This window comes from Eriocheir sinensis, chromosome 43 (genome assembly GCF_024679095.1).
Source record: "Eriocheir sinensis breed Jianghai 21 chromosome 43, ASM2467909v1, whole genome shotgun sequence".
NCBI classification, from domain to species: domain Eukaryota; kingdom Metazoa; phylum Arthropoda; class Malacostraca; order Decapoda; family Varunidae; genus Eriocheir; species Eriocheir sinensis.
Window position 1 is genome coordinate 14,619,793 of NC_066551.1, and position 19,916 is coordinate 14,639,708.

At 44.9% G+C, this 19,916-nt stretch overlaps 1 protein-coding gene across 5 annotated transcripts in view; it reads right to left on the reverse strand.

Moving 5' to 3' along the window:
- Nucleotides 1–19,916, reverse strand: part of LOC126980192 (nuclear hormone receptor HR96-like) — a gene marked incomplete in the record, with an annotated part of 172,268 nt that overhangs the window by 40,914 nt on the left and 111,438 nt on the right. For 3 of the 5 annotated variants that reach the window (XM_050829815.1, XM_050829817.1, XM_050829819.1), the window contains 1 exon segment: nt 6,768–6,966. In XM_050829815.1, coding sequence (XP_050685772.1) covers nt 6,768–6,966 — 199 coding nt within the window. 5 annotated transcript variants of the gene reach the window in all.

Genomic DNA, 19,916 nt, shown 5'->3' on the forward strand with positions numbered 1-19,916 from the left:
TGTCTTACTCGACATCTTTTAACACATTATCCTCCTAATCATCTCCCCCATTCCCGTACTCCACTATAAGGTAAAAGTTAAAGTTTGGAGCATACGCTATAGCTGCTCGTGGCCTCGGTGGTCATTTCCGTCACAATGGCCCTTGAACTTGTCGTGGGAAGCATTATCCAGGAATATAGGGCCAATGTGACAGCGGGGTTAGCACATTTTACCTCCCCTAGAGTTTCTCAGGTACCCGTTTATCGAGGAGCACGAAAGAGACGACGAACCGCTGAGTAAGCTGCACGCCGACTGACCGGGCCGGGATTCGAACCCAGGTCCGCGGATTTGTAGCTAAACAAGCTAACCGCTGCTCAAGAGTTCGGAAAGATAAAGAAGTAGGTGGTGGGAATTTCATTTCCTTACATACATCACACTGAATAAGATTTGAATGAATTTGGATGTAGGAGAAAAGTTGGCTACTCCGACCTGGAAGCAGTAATCATTCCACAGGAAATCGAAAAGTACATATTCAAGTCATCCTACCGAGAGGAAGTATAGTGCCAGAAGCACCGCTTCCTCGGCGAATCCAGAGGTTGTACAAGAGCGATAGGAAAGAATGCAAAAGTAAGGCTATGATCGGAGGAGCACAACGGAGAGAACTTGACAGAATAAGCTGCAGGATTAGAGATTAGGAAGAGGTATAGAGTGTTGGGAGTCTCTAACCGGCGATCATGGATTCGTGTAGGATAATGAACCAACTGCTCTAAATCATTGATGAGAGCAAAATTATAGGCTTGCTCACCAGACAGGTCAGTGAAAGAGGCTGAAAGCCAAAGTTGGTGGGAAACAGTAGTGGGGGGATACCTACAACTGAGGATACCTACTACTGATCAGGCCAGACCGATGGTACCCGTAGGTATAGCCATTTCTAGCCAACTGCAGTCCTGTCTTGTTGAGGTTACTTCGATTCATGAGCGTGTGATACTTGTCAGGTTGAAGTATACATTTTGCTTCACATCTCGTTTTTTTATTTTTTTTTTTTACGTCGCGGCCTATTGCGCCGGTAGGCTTCTTCCCGGTGGGGCCTGGTGGTTTGCCCAGCCCGTTCTGGCGCAGGGGAATGTTTATAGTGGAGCCATCTTATGTTGGCTCATGCTGCCCCCCGGAACTCATCTTTGAGCCTCTCTTTGGAGAGGTTATCTAGAGACCGGGTTGATGGGTGGTCTTCAGGGTAGCATGTGAGTAGTCTTAGGCCACTCGGCGGTGACTGAAAAACCTCAGCTGTGCGGCGGCCAGGATTTGAACCCGCGTCCCTCCTGGAGCTCCTGAACGCGGGGCCGTCACGCTAACCATTCAGCCACCGCCTCCCCTTAATTGCAGCACACGCCCATACTGATACATAAGAATGTGGAGAGGAAGAGATGCTCTATGCCAAGTTTGACTATATAGTCGACCAGTGTCCCCCACGTGACACACTCATTGCCTTGGGGGACTTTACTAAGGTTAGTGGTACATACAGAATTGGATGCAAGTGTGCGTTGTTTCCCAATGCTCTGGCACCAGTAACGTAAACAGTTATTTCCCTCTGGACTTTACAAAGTCCAGATGGCTGAGGATTGAGGATTGATGGTTCATGGTTCCTGAGACGCGAGCCTCGCCGCTGGACATGGTATAGCAATTATGGTGGTGTGGCAAAGGAGATCGATTACATCCTCGTTAGTATACGTTGGAAGTTCCTTCAGAACTGTATGGTTTTCCGGATTTTTTTGCGACCGACCACAGACTTTTTTTGATGGGGATACTTATCGGGTTCAAGAAATTAGCATTAGGCAGCCCTTCGGAGTTCTGTCTTGAGAAAGTGAATGTCTAGGCGTATGCCCAGGAGTTTGCAGTGGCAGTCGGTAATGGGTTTGATGTGCTTGGTGCTCTTGATGACCCTCGGGAGTTGTGAGATACCTTTAAACGTGAAACTCCCAAAGCTGCCGGGTAGTGCATTGGAGGTCATTCAAAATCTCGATGGAGAATATAGAGAGCATATAGAGAGTCTTGCTGCCAGGCTGGCTAGGGAATCGGAGCGATTTAGGACTGTCACGAAGGACTACAGCCCATCAGAGGAGGGATAAGGAGAGGTATATCAGGGGTCTCGAGGAGGATGTCGAGGGTTGTCTTAATGCAAACGCCCTTAAACCTTCCTTCTGAGCTCTGAAGAAACTCTTCTCCAAGTCCACATCATAGACGAGTACTAATTAAACGGTTGGAGGTCAAATAGCATCATACACGGATGCGTACCGGGATCGTTGGGCAGAGCACTTTAAGCAGCTGTACACAAGAGAGCCCTCAAGTGGGCACCTCTCTTTGGCTGGTTTGCAAATGGCGGCTGCTGCTCCACCAATAGACGCAACTCCACCATCTCTTAGGGAGGTGAGAGGTCGTGAGGAAGATTGAGGGTGTAAAGGCAGCTGGGGTCTGTAAAGGCATCGCAAAGATGCTGAAAGTCGGCGGTAGCGCCATGATACATGAGATGCATGCAGTGATATTTGTCGTGTGGTAGTCCGGTGCCATTCCTCCTGACTAGAAAAGGGGGTTAGTTGTCCCTATCTGGAAAAGGAAAGCGGAGAGACAGGACTGCAACAATCCCGTAGTATTACACTTCTTAGTACGACGGGTAGAATGCACGCTCATCTCCTACTGATGCCAGTTCAACCCCATCTACTAAAGTTCTAGTGGCCTGAGGGTTATGAGTTCTCGCCCCTTATCAGCAATTGATTGGATGGCGCCCTCATGGAATGTCGACTTGAGTCTCGATAGGAGTTACTCACAGCCTATGTCGAACTCAAGAAGGCATTTGGTTCAGTACATCGTGATTCACTATAGGATAATTTGTGGATCCATGGCTGTCCTGCACGAATTATTGCTTTGATGACTGGCCTTTCTCTGGGGCTGAAAGTGCTGTAAAGTGAGGGCGAGGTGTCTCACGCCTTTTTCCCAGTTAAGTCAGAAATGAGGCAAGGCTGCGTCCTTCCTTCATCACTTTTTAACACTTAGATGGACTGGGTATTAGGAGAATTGCTGATGATGATGTACGTTTCGCGGACTCACTGAAGTCCATGATATTGGCTCTCGAAATGCTGCATGAGGAGGCGAAGCTCTAGGACTGTAGGTCTTATTATCCAAAACCAAGGTCCAGTCGTTTAGTGACTTACTTGATGACACAGCTGAGTCTGCTGCATGTGGTGAGGAGTTTCACACACCTTTGTAGCGTAGTGCATAACAATGGTGGGTCTCACCAGGAAGATACTTGACGGATTGGCCTGGCTCACGGTGTTATGGACACGCTCAACACGAGTATATAGCGTTATTGAGAGAGAGAGAGAGAGAGAGAGGCGGACAAAGATTCGAATCTTTAAGACACTTGTGCTCCGTGTCTTTTTTTTTTTAACAGCAGATGAAACAACTCAAGGGCAACAAAAGGAAAGTGTAGAATAAAAAGAGAGGTCAAGGAGAGGAGTCTTTATACACTCCTCTCGAAAGAGGTCAGGTCATAGGCATGAGGAAATACAGACGAAGGAAGGCTGTTCCAGAGTTTACTAGTGAAAGGGATGAAAGAATGGAAATGCTGGTTAACGCTTGCATAAGGGGTTTGGACAATGTAGGGATGAGCTAGAGTAGAACGTCGAGTGCAGTGGGGCCACGGGAAGATAGAAAGCATGCAGTTAGCAAGTGCAGAAGAGCACTCAGCATGAAATTATCGATAGATAATAGAAAGAGATGCAACATTGCGGCGGAATTTAAGAGGTAGAAGACTGTCAGTAAGAGGAGGGGAGCTGATGGGACGAAGAGCCTTAGACTCCAATCTGTCCAAAAGAATCGAGTGAGTGGAGCCCCACCCCCCCACCCCCAACACGTGAGATGCATACTCCATACGAGGGCGGACAAGGCCCTAATAAATGGAGAGCATCTGTGAAGGGAAAAAGAACTAGCGGAGACGATACAGAATGCCCAACCTCGAGGAAGCTGATTTAGTGAGAGAGGAGATGTGAAGTTTCAAGTTTTCTTTTTTTCTTTTTACGTGCCAGCCTATAGCGCTGGTAGGCTTTCTTGAGGGGCCCGAATGGTAGTTGACCCCTAGCCCGTCGTGGGGCAGGCAAGTGTTTTTTTTTTTATAGTGGCGCTATCACTTTTTTTTTGTAGAAGAAACTGAGACCTGAGTGTTCTCGAAGAAGAGGGGATAGGTGTTTGAAAGATTATATCGAGTTGATAGGTGGAGAAATTGGATTTTTGAGGCGTTGAAGGACACAAGGTTCCTCTAACCCCAATCGGAAATAAGGACAAGATCTGAGGTTAAGCGTTCTGCAGCCTCCAGTCTAGAGTCTTGCAATTCTTGTTGTGAGGGTCTTCTGTTAAAAGAAGTTGAATAATGCAGAGTAGAGTCATAAGCGTAAGAGTGGATAGGACAGTTTGTTATGGAAAGATCATTGATGAACAACAGGAAGAGAGTGGGTTATTGGACAGAGCCCTGTGGGACACCTCTGTTGATAGGTTTAGAGGAAGAATAGTGACCGTCTACCAGAACAGAGATAGGACGGCCGGGAAGGAAACTGGAGATAAAGGAGCAGAGAGAAGGATAGAATCCGTAGGAGGGCAGTTTAGAAAAAAAGTAAAGCGTTGTGCCAGACTCTATCGAAAGCTTTCGATATATCTAGCGCAACTGAGACAGTTTCACCGAAACGGCTAAGAGAGGATGACCAGGAGTCAGGTAAGAAAGCAAGAAGATCGCTAGTAGAACGCCCAATGCAGAACCCATACTGGCGATCAGATAGAAGATCAGAAGAGGATAGGTGCTTTTGAATCTTCCGGTTAAGGATTGATTGAAAAGCTTTAGATAGACAGAAAAGTATAGCTATAGAACGGTAGTTTGAGGGATTAGAACGGTCACCCTTCTTAGGCACAGGCTGTATGGAGGCGTACTTCCAGCAGGAAGGAAAGGTAGATGTTGACAGGCAGAGACGAAAGAGTTTGACCAGCCAGGGTGTCAGCACGGAAGGACAATAGGAGGCACTCCATCAGGCCCTTCTAAGGGTTGAGGCCAGAGAGAGCATAAAAAAACCTGACGGCACTGCTGCCGTCAGGACTAAGAAGAGGAGGAAAAGATGAAGAAGTGAAATTGGAGGAGATATTTTTGGCTAGGTGCCAAAAGTCTCGGGAAGAATAAGAAAAATCAAGGTTGCGGCATTTTCTATTAATGAAAGAGTTTTTGGTAAGTCGGAGGATAAATTTGGAACGATTCCGGGCGGAAACGTAAAATAAGTACGTGAAATGTGTACCTCCATTCCAGAGACAATCACCTCTGTGATGCGCTGGACATACACAGAGGGTTCTTTCTCCTGGAACCAGTAATCATTCCACGGGAAATCGGAAAAGTACATCCTCAGGTCGTCCCACAAAGCAGAAGCAAAATATTAGAAGCATCGCCTCTTCGATGGATCCAGAGGCTGCACAGCAGCGATAGGGCAGAATGCTGAAATAAGATTATGATCCGATCGAGGAGCCCAGCGGAGATTACAGTTTGATAGATTAAGCTGAAGGATTAGAGGATAGGAAGAGGTCCAGAATGTTGGGCGTATCTCCAAGGCGGTCGGGAATATGTGTTGGGGGTTGAACCAACTGCTCTTTATAGTTGAGGATAGCAAAGTTGTAGGCTTCTTCACCAGGCTGGTCAGTGAAAGAGGATGAAAGCCAAAGCTGGGGGTGAACATAGAAATCTCCTAGAATGGGTCTGTGAGACATGAACACTGAATAGAGACTTGGAGAGGCGTGTCGATGCCTTTGGCACTAAGTGCCTTCGTAGGGTCATATGGTATCACTGGAATGACCAGCGATTAATTCATGAAACTGAAAAAAATGCTGTTACCAGCTTAGCATCCTATACGTTGATCTGCTTATAGTTTTGTTTGTGTACGAGACAAATGAGAGTGAGGGAGACCCAGGGGACGTCCGCGTAACTCGTGCCGAGCACATAAATCGATCCTTGAAGGGGGCAACTGCGATGAGCCTTACCAGGGTTGACCGACTGGGTTGGAGTCCACGGGTGAGTGAAGCGACGCTCCTCCAGGCGTATGTTTTCCATTAGTAGTCAGTTACACTTCCCTCAAGCAAGTACTGCATGTTGGCACCAGTCATGATTCATTACTCGTGAAGTCAATTTAAACGCTATTAGAGTGACATACTGAGTTATGGCTGTATGTTATTTTAACTGATCTAATACGGTATATAATACTCGATACTCTCATGACGTGTTTTAAGTAAATGATATATATTTATATTCGTATTCATATCCATATACTTTAATATTCGAAGGATTTGTATTCGCATTAGAATAGTACACTACTGTATTAACTCCATCCCTGATTTTTGTCTGAGTATATTTGTGTCGAAATTATAAGAAAAATAACAACTCATGAGGATATCGTGTTGCAATAATATGATTTTTAAGGAAGTGCTGGAACACTCTCACATTATCCAAAGTTTGGTTTTGTAGCGGATTTCGAAGTAAGAAAAACGAGAAACTCGAGTAAATCAGTCCGGGAAAAGACTCAATATACATACCCAGATGATATGTTTGTGTTTAAGGATTTTCTTGCTTTTTACCTTGTTGAGAACTAAACTTTTTTATTTCCATTATAATTATGGACAAAATAATGTATTTACTGCGCAATAATCACTTTACACGCCCTCATAAGGAACGCAGTTATCTACCTAATCCAAGTACCTATATAAATACTGACCTTAAAGTTGTAATCCTCGCAAAGTGGCGCCAATATGCCCTTGTTGGCTTCACTCAGCTCGTCCAGTTTTGCATGCTCGACCTCGGTCAAGGCCTGGGGGTCGACCGGCGTTGTTCTACACACTAATGGGGACGAAAATTCTGCACTGATGGCCGTGTCCAGCAGGGCATCCAGCACCGAAGCGGCTGTCGTGCTGCTGCTGTTGGAACAGTGATACGATAATACTGAGCCTGATAATAACATTGCTGACACTACCGCTACTACTACTTCTGCTATTACTAATTTCTTCTTCTACTACTACTACTACTACTACTTTTTTTTCTATAATATAAATGATACCTCCACCCATGTTTATTTTCCCGACACATAATCATGGAGGGCTCCATAGCTTGGAGGTCATTAGCCCCAACTCTGTTCGCTAATGACTGTGGCATCCAACCATATCACTAATACTACCTAGCACTAAATCACCTATCATCTATTACGTCCAGATCCCCCTTTCCTTCCCTACTCAAGTCACTCCAGACCCATCCTAATGTCACTCTCCACCACTGTGGCTTCATCATAGTCCATATTGGAGATGTTGGTGGCTTTTGGGCCAGAGTGTCTGGTGCCCCTGAGACATAGGATGGCCGACCTGAGCAGGGAGAACGAGAGGCGACACCTCATCCAGGCGACAACGTGGCTCCTTGGCTGATGCTTCTTTTCTGAGATTAGTTCCGCGAGGCGTGCGTAGAAGCATTGGGCCCTGGGACCCATCCCGCCGGATGTGGTGAAGACGAGGGGGGTGAAGCTGCCCTGATCTACATGTTGGATTCTTTCATCGTATGCCCTTGTCTTCTGCTCGTTCCTGTGGTGGGCGGCTTGCAGGGGCAGCTCACGGTGACAGGCAGCCATCGGGTCGAATATGCGGATGTCCATGAACGCCCGCTGTCCGCGCACCCAGAATCCGCTGGCACTTAATCAACCCGTGCCTCCTTTGAGGTATTGGCCGTCCTGTACCGAAGGTGTTCGCCGTCCAGGGGAAGCAGTGCTGGCTCGGTAGTGACGTCTTGGCATACCTCCCCGAGCATGATGGCTGTCAGATCCCTCACTTCATCGTGTCGAATACAGACGAAGCCTCCCTTTTTACATGTCATGGTGTGGGTGACATCATTTGGTGATCCACATGCACAGAGATCAGGCAGTCCCTCAATCGGCCAGCCATATCTCAGAGCAACGGCGTCGACAAATTCTTGTTTGTTGAGGCTGAAGCCCTTTGCTCTGATTGGTAATGACGTTAGCCAGTTAGAGGCGCCTGCCTCCTGTGCCGTTTGTATTTTTCTACCCATTTCTGTGGACAGGTGGTGTGTAAGACGGTCCAGCACGTCTTTTTGGGCCTGTTGCCTTTCTTCTGAGATTTTTCTTTTAATTTCTCTTATATCTGTTTGGTCTATCTCGCCCTCTGCCTCCTGAGCGATGATCCTGTTGATGAGTGACCTGGTAAGGCTGATGGAGTTTTGGTTCTCCTTATCAGCCAGCTTCTCAGGGTTGGTGCTCCCCATCCCACCCAGTCTTGGGGGAAGTGCTAGCATATCCCTCTCCTCCACCCCCAAAGCATGAGATTTCACTAGCGCCGGCAAGAATACATTCTTGACGGCACTTTCCAGTGGTCGGAGGAGTGGACTGATGCCGGGGATGGTGGGCATCAGGAACGTCCACCGATGTTGGATGCCGTGGGTGTACGCTGAATAGGCAGCGTGTGGCTCACTCCGGTTTCGTGGATGATGTCAAAGTCACATATATCAAGTCAAGTCATACACAGCTTTGTGGGAGGAGACACGGCAGAGGCGTGGCTTATGCGTGACGTTGCTTGGTGCCAAACTAGAGAATGTAGAAACGGGGAGTAAACGAAGAAAGGCGGACTAATCTAAGACTTTCTCTGTTGCGCTAGACATATCGAAAGCCTTCGATAGAGTCTGGCACAAGTCTTTGCTTTCTAAACTGCCCTCTTTCGGATTCTATCCTTCTCTCTCTTCCTTTATCTCCAGTTTCCTTTCCGGCCGTTCTATCTCTGCGGTGGTAGACGGTCACTGTTCTTCCCCTAAACCTATCAACAGTGGTGTTCCACAGGGCTCTTTCCTATCACCCACTCTCTTCCTGTTATTCATCAATGATCTTCTTTCCATAACAAACTGTGCTGTCCACTCATACGCCGACGACTCCACTCTGCATTATTCAACTTCTTTCAATAGAAGACCCTCTCAACAGGAAGAACACGACTCCAGACTGGAGGCTGCAGAAAGCTTAACCTCAGACCTTGCTATCATTTCCGATTGGGTTAGGAGGAACCTTGTGTCCTTCAATGCCTCAAAAACTCAATTTATCCACCTATCAACTCGACACAATCTTCCAAACACCTATCCCCTATTCTTTGACAACACTCAGCTATCACCATCTTCAACACTAAACATCCTCGGTCTATCTTTAACTCAAAATCTCAACTGGAAACTTCAACACTCAGCTATCACCATCTTCAACACTAAACATCATCGGTCTATCTTTAACTCAAAATCTCAACTGGAAACTTCACATCTCCTCTCTCGCTAAATCAGCTTCCTCGAGGTTGGGCTTTCTGTATCGCCTCCGCCAGTTCTTCTCCCCCGCGCAGTTGCTATCCATATACAGGGGCCTTGTCCGCCCTCGTATGGAGTATGCATCTCACGTGTGGGGGGGCTCCACTCACACAGCTCTTCTGGACAGAGTGGAGTCTAAGGCTCTTCGTCTCATCAGCTCTCCTCCTACTGATAAGTCTTCTACCTCTTAAATTCCGTCGCGATGTTGCCTCTCTTTCTATCTTCTATCGATATTTCCACGCTGACTGCTCTTCTGAACTTGCTAACTGCATGCCTCCCCCCCTCCCGCGGCCCCGCTGCACACGACTTTCTACTCATGCTCATCCATATACTGTCCAAACCCCTGATGCAAGAGTTAACCAGCATCTTCACTCTTTCATCTCTCACGCTGGTAAGCTCTGGAACAATCTTCCTTCATCTGTATTTCCTCCTGCCTACGACTTGAACTCTTTCAAGAGAAGGGTGTCAGACACCTCTCCTCCCGAAATTGACCTCTCTTTCGGCCACCTCTTATGATTCTTTTTTAGGAGCAGCGAGTAGCGGGCTTTTTTATTATTGTTTCCTTTTTTTGTGCCCTTGAGCTGCCTCCTTTGTTGTAAAAAAAAAAAAAAAAAAATCATTTCAACAGGCACCCCCCTCCCCCCTCACACTCCACACCGCCGTTTGTAGGCATTGGAATTACAGTTACGCATAGCACAATAAAAAGGCATATTTTTTCATCAATGGCTTGCTGAACGCGCGGTGGAAGAAGACGAGCATGCCCATCCAAAGTGCACACCCGGCCGCAATTTTAGTCACCCGTGAACTGGCGGATATTTGGTGTCAAGTGACGTCATGCTGCTGCTCCGCCCCAAACCGCCCCTGTGCGTACTGGTAGCAGTTTTGTAGGTAGAGTGACTTGACTTGTTGTAAGTGACTTTGGATAATGTATAATAGTAAACAGTCATCAGTGTTAATAATATGCAGGCAGCAATAGCAAATACCGTCATTTATATTGATTTTGACTTTACAAAATTAGTAATGTCGCAAACAGCTGATTTTTTATGCAAAACCTGCTAATTTTCTCGGTGGTGGACAGCTCCAAGGCTGTTTAATAATTATAAATCAGTGATCTTGTAAAATAACAAAACAGCTGTTTGCAACATCACTAATATTTTTAAAGTCGATATCGCATATAATTAACGGTATTTGTTATTGCTGCCTGCATATTATTGACATTGCGACTGTTTAATATGCGTAGGCTATCCTATACTATCCCCGAAATCTGACACACCGTAAGACAGCAGGTTGCCAGCGCACGATAATGCACACTTCAGACTTCGATGAACCGACTTTTTTTTATACTTCTACTACTATTGCTACTACTACTACTACTACTACTAATAATAATAATAATAATAATAATAATAATAATAATAATAATAATTATAATAATACTAATAAAAAATATAATAATAATAATAATAATAATAATAATAATAATAATAATAATAATAATAATAATAATTCTAATAACAATAATAAAAATTATAATAATAATAATAATAATAATAATAATAATAATAATAGCAATAATAATAAAAAATTCAATACTAATCCCACTACCACCGCATGGTGAGATAATAGGCGCACCTAACAATACCATAGCCGATCCAGGACTCAGGACGTCTCCTAAGTAAAAGAAGGTAATGTTATACTTGTATTTCGTAAAGAATCCTTATAACCAAAAACTAACTAAATTATGAGTATTCTTTTTCTTGAACACAACATTCAATAAACAACAGAACAATAATATGAAAATACGTATAGCCACCGTTGCCAGATTATCGTACTCAGAGCATAGTATTTAACGGTTTCTGACGCCTAACTATTGCCAAGAAACATCAGGATCTTACTCTTTTAACGATAACTATAAATTAGTTTCTTTTTTTTAGCCCAGAATATAGTTTTGGGGCAGGAAGTCGGGAAATATAATCGGCCGAGTACGACAATCTGGCAATAATCTGTGGCCGAGGCAGCAGCAGCCTGCCATATTGCGGGTATCAAATACCTAAAATAGCATACTTTTACTGCGCAAAGCAGGTGATGTCACTTATTGTGACTTCGTGAGCTTTCATATTTATCTATTTGTGTATATTTCATGGCGGCAAAACTTAAATTACTTGTTTCATTTTTACTAGTGACACGAATTTGTGAGTGTTTATCACAATAGAATTTCACTCTAATAAGTGAATCAGACTCCACAGAAATGTTACCAGTGTGTGTATGAATGAATACAAAGATAAGCACATACTTTGCTTTAACTCTAGGATGTCTCGTGGATCATTAATAAATAAAAACAAAATATCCGGCTAAGCTACTCTTTAGCCATTACCTTTAATGGCGCACAAAACACAGTCCCTCCGCCAAGTTTGTACCCCACATTTGGTAATGTTAGGTGCGCCTATTGAAGACCTTTTTTTTTTCTTTTTTTTCTTTTTTCTCAAATAAAAAACGTTGCAGAAATATCTAAAAAGTGAAACATGTTTTAAAGTTTATTACTGGAGCTGCATTTTAGACATAGTAAAAATATTCTAAATTGTCATGTGAAAGCTGTTAGGCAATATCACAGAGTTGTATACTAAAGTGCGCTCCAAGGCTTTGCAAGTTTCGCCTCTGGATATGGGACGGCGGCCATGAGTGTTCCCTGTTCGCCCAATACCAACGACTTCACACACCTAAGGTTGAACTTTTCCGATTTCCCGTGAAATGATTAATGCTTCAAGGAGAAAGATCCCTCTGTGTGTGCCCAGCGCATCACTGAGATGATTGTCTCTGGAAATGAGGCACACGTCCCACATTTTTTTATCTGCTACTCATGCTAAAAAGCCTTGGTTCACTCACGCTTATTCTCGTGCTATCAAAGATAGAGGCAGCCCACAAAAAATACCAGAGCCTTCGCACTCCTGCTAATCATGAACTTTACATTTTCCGCCCGGAATAAGAACATAAGAATGTAAGGAGTCTGCAAGAGGCCGATTTGCCTATACAAGGCAGCCCCTGTACTCTCAACCCCACCTTACCTCACTATCCATGACTTAATCTAACCTCTTCTTGAATGTATCTACGGTATTGGCACCCACAACACGGCTCCCAAGCCTGTTCCATTCATCTACCACTCTATTGGTAAACCAATTCTTGTCTATGTCTTTGCTGAATCTGAATTTGTCTAACTTAAAACCATTGCTACGTGTCCTACCTGGCTCTTTTACTACCAAAATCTTATTGACATCCCCTTTATTAAAACCCTTCATCCATTTATAGACTTCGATCAGGTCTCTTCGCAACCTTCGCCTTTCTAGCGAGTGTAGATTTAAATGCTTCAGTTTATCTTCATAAGGCAACTTTCTCAACCTCTGAATCATCTTTGTCATCCTCCTCTGTACAGATTCTAACATCTTGATATCCATTCTATAGTAGGGGGACCAGAACTAAACTGCATAATCGAGATGAGGTCTAACTAGTGCTAAGTAAAGTTTTAGGATGACTTCAGCACTCCTATTGCCGACGCTCCTAGAGATGAAATCCAGTACTCTGTTCGCCCGATTTTTAGCCTAAATGCATTTTGCCCTAGGATGGAGGTCAGCGCTCTCTAGGACTCCTAAGTTCCTCTCACACCCAGACATGCTTAGAGGAATGTCAGTTAAGGAGTAATTGTGTGAGGGGTTATTCCTACCTACACTCAGAATGCTACACTTCCTGACATTGAATTCCATCTGCCACTTCCCTGCCCAATCATATAGTCTGTCAAGCTCATCCTGGAGAACGCTAGCGTCCCTGTCTGATTGGATTACTCTACCGATCTTGGTATCATCTGCAAACTTACTGACATCATTATATTAATTCCTGTGTCCAAGTCATTGATATAAATAATAAAAAGCAGCGGACCCAGCACTGACCCCTGTGGGACTCCACGCGTAACACTGCCCAATTCAGATTTTTTACCGTTGATTTGCACTCTCTGCTTCCTACTACTCAGCCACGCCCTGATCCAGTTCAAAACTTTCCCATCTATGCCGTGAGCCTGTAATTTTAGTAATAGCCGGTGATGAGGGACGCCTTACTGAAATCTAGGTATAATATGTCATAGTTTTCATCTCGGTCAATCGCCTCGATCACTTTAGTGTAGAAGAACAACAGGTTAGTGAGGCAAGACCTACCTTCGTGAGCCCATGTTGTGAATCACGAATAAAAATTATGCTTCTCTAGATGGTCCCGAATGCTCCCGGCTACAAGGTTTTGTTGGTAAGAGAACCGGGTAGAACACGAAGTAACGGGTTTAAACTGGATAAATTCAGATTCAACAGGGACATAGGCAAAAATTGGTTTACTAACAGGGTGGTGGATGAGTGGAATAGGCTTAGCAGTCATGTGGTGAGTGCCAATACAATTGTCACATTCAAAAATAGACTAGATAAATTCATGGACAGCGATATTAGGTGGGGTTAGATACACAGGAGCTTAGGGTCAAAGGAGCTGCCTCGTACAGGCCTACCGGCCTCTTGTAGACTCCTGCGTTCTTATGTTCTTATGTTCTTATGTTCTTAACATCTTTCCTACAACTGATGTTAAGCTAATTGGGCGATACTTTGAGGTGTCTGACTTGTCTCCCTTTTTTAAAATCGGCGTCGCATTAGCTACTTTCCATTGATTGGGCACATACCCAGAATTTACCAACATCTTAAAGATATCGGTAAGTGGGCCACTGAAAACCTCCTTGCATTCTTTCAGAACCCGTGGGAATACTTCGTCTGGGCCCGGCGAATTGTTTTTCTTCAATGTACCAATCTCATCCTGGACTACTTGCCTAGTGATGATCACATCCCTCAACTTGTCGATCTCTTCGCCCTCATATACCTGAACTCTCTCCGGAATGGTTGTTAGATTTTCCTGCGTGAAAACTGAGACGAAATAGTCATTCAACATTTGACTCATATCTTCTCCATTCTCAACGAACTCCCCTGTGTTTGTTTTCAATGGTCCAATTCTCTCCCTTGTTTTCATTCTGAACAATATGAAGAAGCCCTTGGGATCGCCCTTGGCCTCGTTGGCTACCCTAATCTCATAATTTCTCTTTGCTAAGCGGGTGTTCCTCTTCACCGACCTGGCTATTTCAACACATGATCTGAGAAGGTAGGGTCGACCGAATGGAGGACCAAAATTCGTTCCATTTCGCGCATCCTCCCCTACCTCCTCGTGACTAACACATAGTATAAGAAACAGCAGGGCGAATCGGCAACTCATCAGTCACACTCACACCGCCGTGTACACACACACACACACACACACACACAGCGGGGAGCCTTGCCGTATTGCGTGGTAACACAGAGTCGTCTACGGTGTACACACATACACACACACACACACACACACACACACAGAGAGAGAGAGAGAGAGAGAGAGAGAGAGAGAGAGAGAGAGAGAGAGAGACTTCCTCCTTTGAAAATAACCTAGTTACCGCTGAATTGTGAAAGAGAATGGGAGAAGAACCGCGCGTGAGAGAGAGTGCCAGTTTCCTCTAAGGTTCCCTCCTCGTGTCGTCATCGACGGGATGCGCGTGGTCGACCATTCTCCTTATACTATGGTTCAACATACCTAACCCTGAGGTGAGTTTTTCCGTTCTTAAATTTCCTATAAACTCCTCTCTTCAAGCCAATCGCATGCTTGAGTCTGCGGGTTATCCATTTAGGGTCGTTATTTTCCTTTCTACGTGCTTGGTGAGGAATATGCTGTCGTTGCTCCTCTGCTATCACGCTAACTAAATTATTGTAGGTCATCTCTACATGGTTCCCCTGCCTTTCCGGTTCCAGCCCTGAGATCCGTCCCTCATCTAGCCCTAAGGTTCCCCAATTTACCTCCTCGGTGTCTTCTGAGCCCCTCATAATCGGCTCTTCTAAAGTCAGGCACCATCACCGGGTTGAGTTCGTGGGTCACCCCCCAGTCTAATTTAAACCTAATTTCCTTGTGATCACTGCCACCTAATTCTCCCCCAACATCTAGCTCACTGATCATATTCTCATTGTTAGTTAAGACCAAGTCTAGAATGTTGTCACCTCTGGTGGGCTCAGTTACTGTCTGCTTGAGAAAATGATCTTGTATTACTTTCAGAAAATCCTCAGATTCTAGATCACCCACCTTGCCTTCCCAGTCTATATTCCTATAGTAAAAATCCCCCATTATGCAGACATTTTTACTCCTGCTCGCCCTGCCAATCTCTTGTAGTAATGTATCAGTGTCCTGCCTGCTAAGGTTGGGTGGCCTGTAAAGAACCCCCAGAGTTAGTTTGTCTTTCCCTTTGTGGACGTCCAACCAAACTGATTCTGGGTCTCCATTTGTTTGAACAGAATTGTTAGCGGAACATTTCAGTGTGTCTTTAACATAAAGTGCCACCCCTCCTTCCCCTCCTTCCCTTTCTATCTTGTGAAACGTCTGATAACCATCTATTTCATACTCCGACATGAAGTTTTGTTTGCAGTATCCACCCATGTTTCCGTGATAGCTATAATGTCGAATTTCTCGACACATGCTTTCCCCTTCAGTAGATCTATCTTGTTCCAGAGACTCCTACTGTTGGTGTAATAAGCCGTTAGCCCATCCTTTGTTACATCCTTTCGATTAATCCTGAACTCCCTAGTCCCAGTCTGCGATGCATAGCCACTGATGTTAGGCCCTCCCCCCTCGCCTACCCTAAAAAATCCTGCAGGGTGCTAAGTGATCGCTCGAGGGAGTCTGCGAGAACCTCTACCCCCTGGAGTGACAAGTGCACACCATCCTTGGCATATAAGGTGCCTTTCTCGTAGAAGAGGTCCCAATTATCAATGAAAAGCCAACCATTACGCTTACAGTGAGCCGCAAGCCTGCTGTTTACTGCTAAGGCCCTGGAAAGCCATCCCTCGCCTACCCCCCCCCCTCCTTCATAAATATCTCAAAGCGTATTACTTCTTTATTTTTCCCACGTCTCCTTAGTCTTGATGGCAGCACAGCTGTAACATCTATCTCTAACGCTGAACTCTTTGCTCAAACCTTCTCTAAAAATTCCACTCTGGACTAATTAGGTTATATTCATTCCACTATCTGCGCACTCTCTGAATCCACTATGCCTGGTATTATATTTCTCAAGAGCGATGTTTGTATGTCCGTTTTGGTCTTAATCCTTAGAAGGCTTATGGGCCCAATGGGGTGCCTCCTATTGTTCTTGAAAACTGTGCTTCCTTGATGGCATCCTGCCAGATCCTACTCGTCTCTGTTTTCAAAATCTATATTTTCTTCATGCTGGAAATATGCTTACATACATCTTGTGCCTAAGTAGGGTGACCGCTCCAATCCCTCAAACTACCGTGTTATAGCAATATTTTCTTGTCTTTCTAAAGCTCTTGAATCAATCCTTTACTGAGCTTCTCTCTGATTGCTAGTATGGGTTCCTCAAGGAGCGTTCTACTGGTGATCTTCTTGCCTTTCTAAGTGACTCCTGGTCATCCTTTCTTAGCCGTTTATGTGGGACTTTTACTGTATACATATCCAAACCTTTTGGCAGAGTTAGGCACAATTATATCCTTCTCTTTGTACTTTTATATCCAGTTTCCTTTCCGGACCATCTACATGTGGTAGACGGTCACTGTTTCCTTTCCAGTTTCCTTTCCGGCCCATCTACATGTGGTAGAGTCAGGTAGACGGTCATTGTTTTTCACCTAAACCTATTAACAGTTGTGTCCCGCAGGAGTCTGTTCTATCTGCCACTCTTTCTGCTGTTCATTAATGATCTTTTCACAACAAACAAAACAAGCTGTACTATCCACTCCTACGCTCATGACTATACTCTGCATTACTCAAGACCCTCCCTACATGATTTACAAGACTAGGCTTGACACACTGTAAACGCTTAGCCTCAGATCTTGCTATCATCTCCGATTGCGGCAGAAGTAACCTGGTGTCCTTCAATACTTTAGAAAAAACTCAATTTCTCCAACTGCTAACTCGACATACTCTTCCAAACACCTACCAGCTTTTCTTCGACAACACACAGCTGTCCTCTTCTTCTACAATAATGATTCTGGATATATCCTTTGCTCAAAATCTTAACCTGAAACTTCATATCTCCTTTCTCCCTAAATAAGCTTCCTCGAGGTTAGGCGTTCTGTATCGTCTCCGCCAGTTCTTTTCTCCTTCTCAAATGCTGTTCATATACAGGGGCCTTGTCCACCCTCTTATGGAGTATGTATGTCCTAGACAAAGCGAAATCAAAGGCTCTTCGTGTCATCAATTATCCTCTTTTCACTAGCAGTCTTTTTTTATTTCTTAAATCCCGCCGCTGTTGGTTCACGCCTCCCAAGCAGACAACTGACCGTGTCCTATATACATATAGCGCTTTGCGTACTGGTGGAGCGCCGAAGCCAGTTTCGACAGGGGATGCTTGCAGCCTATGTCGATCTCAAGAAAGCGTTTAATTCAGTGCACCTCAGAGATCTCATGCGTTTCCGACGAATTCCTGCAAGGACTATTGGTTTGATGACTTGCGTGTATTATGGGAGTGTGAGTGCTGTGAAGTGTGTGCATGGAAAGGGGGTGGAGCTTGTCCAGCTTCTTTCACGTGAACACAAGAGTGAGGCAGGGCTGTCCTTGCCCCATCGCCTTTCAACACCAGTATGGATTGGGTACTAATTCAGGTCTCCTTATCTAAGATCAAAGTACATGTGTTTGGAGGCTTCCTAAATGAAACAGTTCAGTCTTTTCATGAGTGTGGCGAGGTCATTTAGATCTCAGAAAACTATACATACCTTCGTAACGTAGTTCAAAACGACAGTGAATCTCGGCAGGAAGTCGTACGGCATATTAGCCTGGCCCACAGTATTATGGACTCACTCTTCACGAGTATATGGCGTTGTCGCTACCTGTGTAGAAGGACAAAGATCCGGATCGTTAAGTCACTTGTGCTCTGTAGCTGTGAGACATGAACACTAAGTAGGGACTTGGAGAGGTGAATTGATGTCTTTGGTAATAACTGTCTACACAGAATCAATGGATATCACTAGAATGACTGTGTTAAACCGGCGGCTATTCCATGAGAATGATTCGACTATACATATTACCTGCATAGTACGTCAACGCCATCTCCGACTATACGGACATGTGGCACGCTACCCAGAAGCTGACCCTGCTTAGCGGGTTGTCTCTCTAAGAGACTATCCTAAGTCAAGAAGCCAAGTGGACGCCCACATAGTTCGTGGCTTGAGCACGTCGAGAGATACTGACAGTAGGTACTTGGGATGAGAAGGAGGCCTGCATGGAGACTTGCCCGGGCGAACCCCTGGACTTGGCGTCGTAGGGTAGGAGAGGTGGTACGTCCCCCGCCGTATGCCCCCGTTGATTGATTGATTGATATTTTCATGCGGACTGCTCTTCTGAACTTGCTAACTACATGCCCTCCCCTGTTCCGCGGCCTCGCTGCGCAAGACTATATTCATGCTCCTCCCTGTATTATCCAAACCCTCGTGAAAGAGTTAATGAGAACACTTTCATTCTTTAATCCCTTCCACTGGTAATCTCTGAAACAGCCTTCCTTCGCCTGCATTTCCTCCTGCCTTCGACTTGAACTCTTTCAAAAGGAGTGTGTCAAGACACCTCTCCACCCGAACTTGACTGCTCTTTTGGCTTCCCATTCTAATTTTTTTGTGGGTGTGTATTGTTGGAGCAGCGTCTGGTGGGCTTTTTTTTTATTGTTGCCTTTGAGCTGCTTCCCTTGACATAAAATAAAAGGAAAACACTTTGCTAATGCTCTCCAAACCAAGCAGTCCAATTTCTTGGTTATCGGCCTACAGCTTGTTAGTTTGGCAGCTGCCACAGTCCTAAGCTTACCTTTACCATTCATTTTCCCTCTGATCTCGTCAAAATGGCACTTTTGATTGCTTTTTGGATGCCACAATACCAAGACTCAGAGAAACATCTCCCGCTGTCTTCACATCCAAAATTACTTGGCCTCACATGTGACACTAAACTGAGCAGCAATTGCACAAGACATTCCACACATCTCTGTATACATCATTCCTACATAGCAGTGCCTTAAACATCTCTCTATACATTGAATCTACATATCAGTGCTTTACCCATCTCTGTATACATGATACCTATACATATAAGTGCCTTCCACTTCTCTGTATACATGATACCTACATATCAGTGCCTTAGACATTTCTTTATGCATGATACCTACGTATCAGTGCCCTACACATGTAAGTATATATACTTATTACTAGAAAATGGTCGAGTGGTTAGCGTGCGGGCGTGGTGAGTCCGGGAACCCATGTTCGAGTCCCACCGAAGCACGATGACAATTTTCAACAATTGCCAAGTGGCGGAAGATTACCCACCTGATGCCCAGATTTTAAATCAACCCAAGATTCAACGACTTCGGTCAAGAGGAGCACCGGGGGGCAGCATTGACCAAGCAAGAGTCATATATCACGGAAGCAACTAAAGATAAAATCCGTCTGGGTCACTT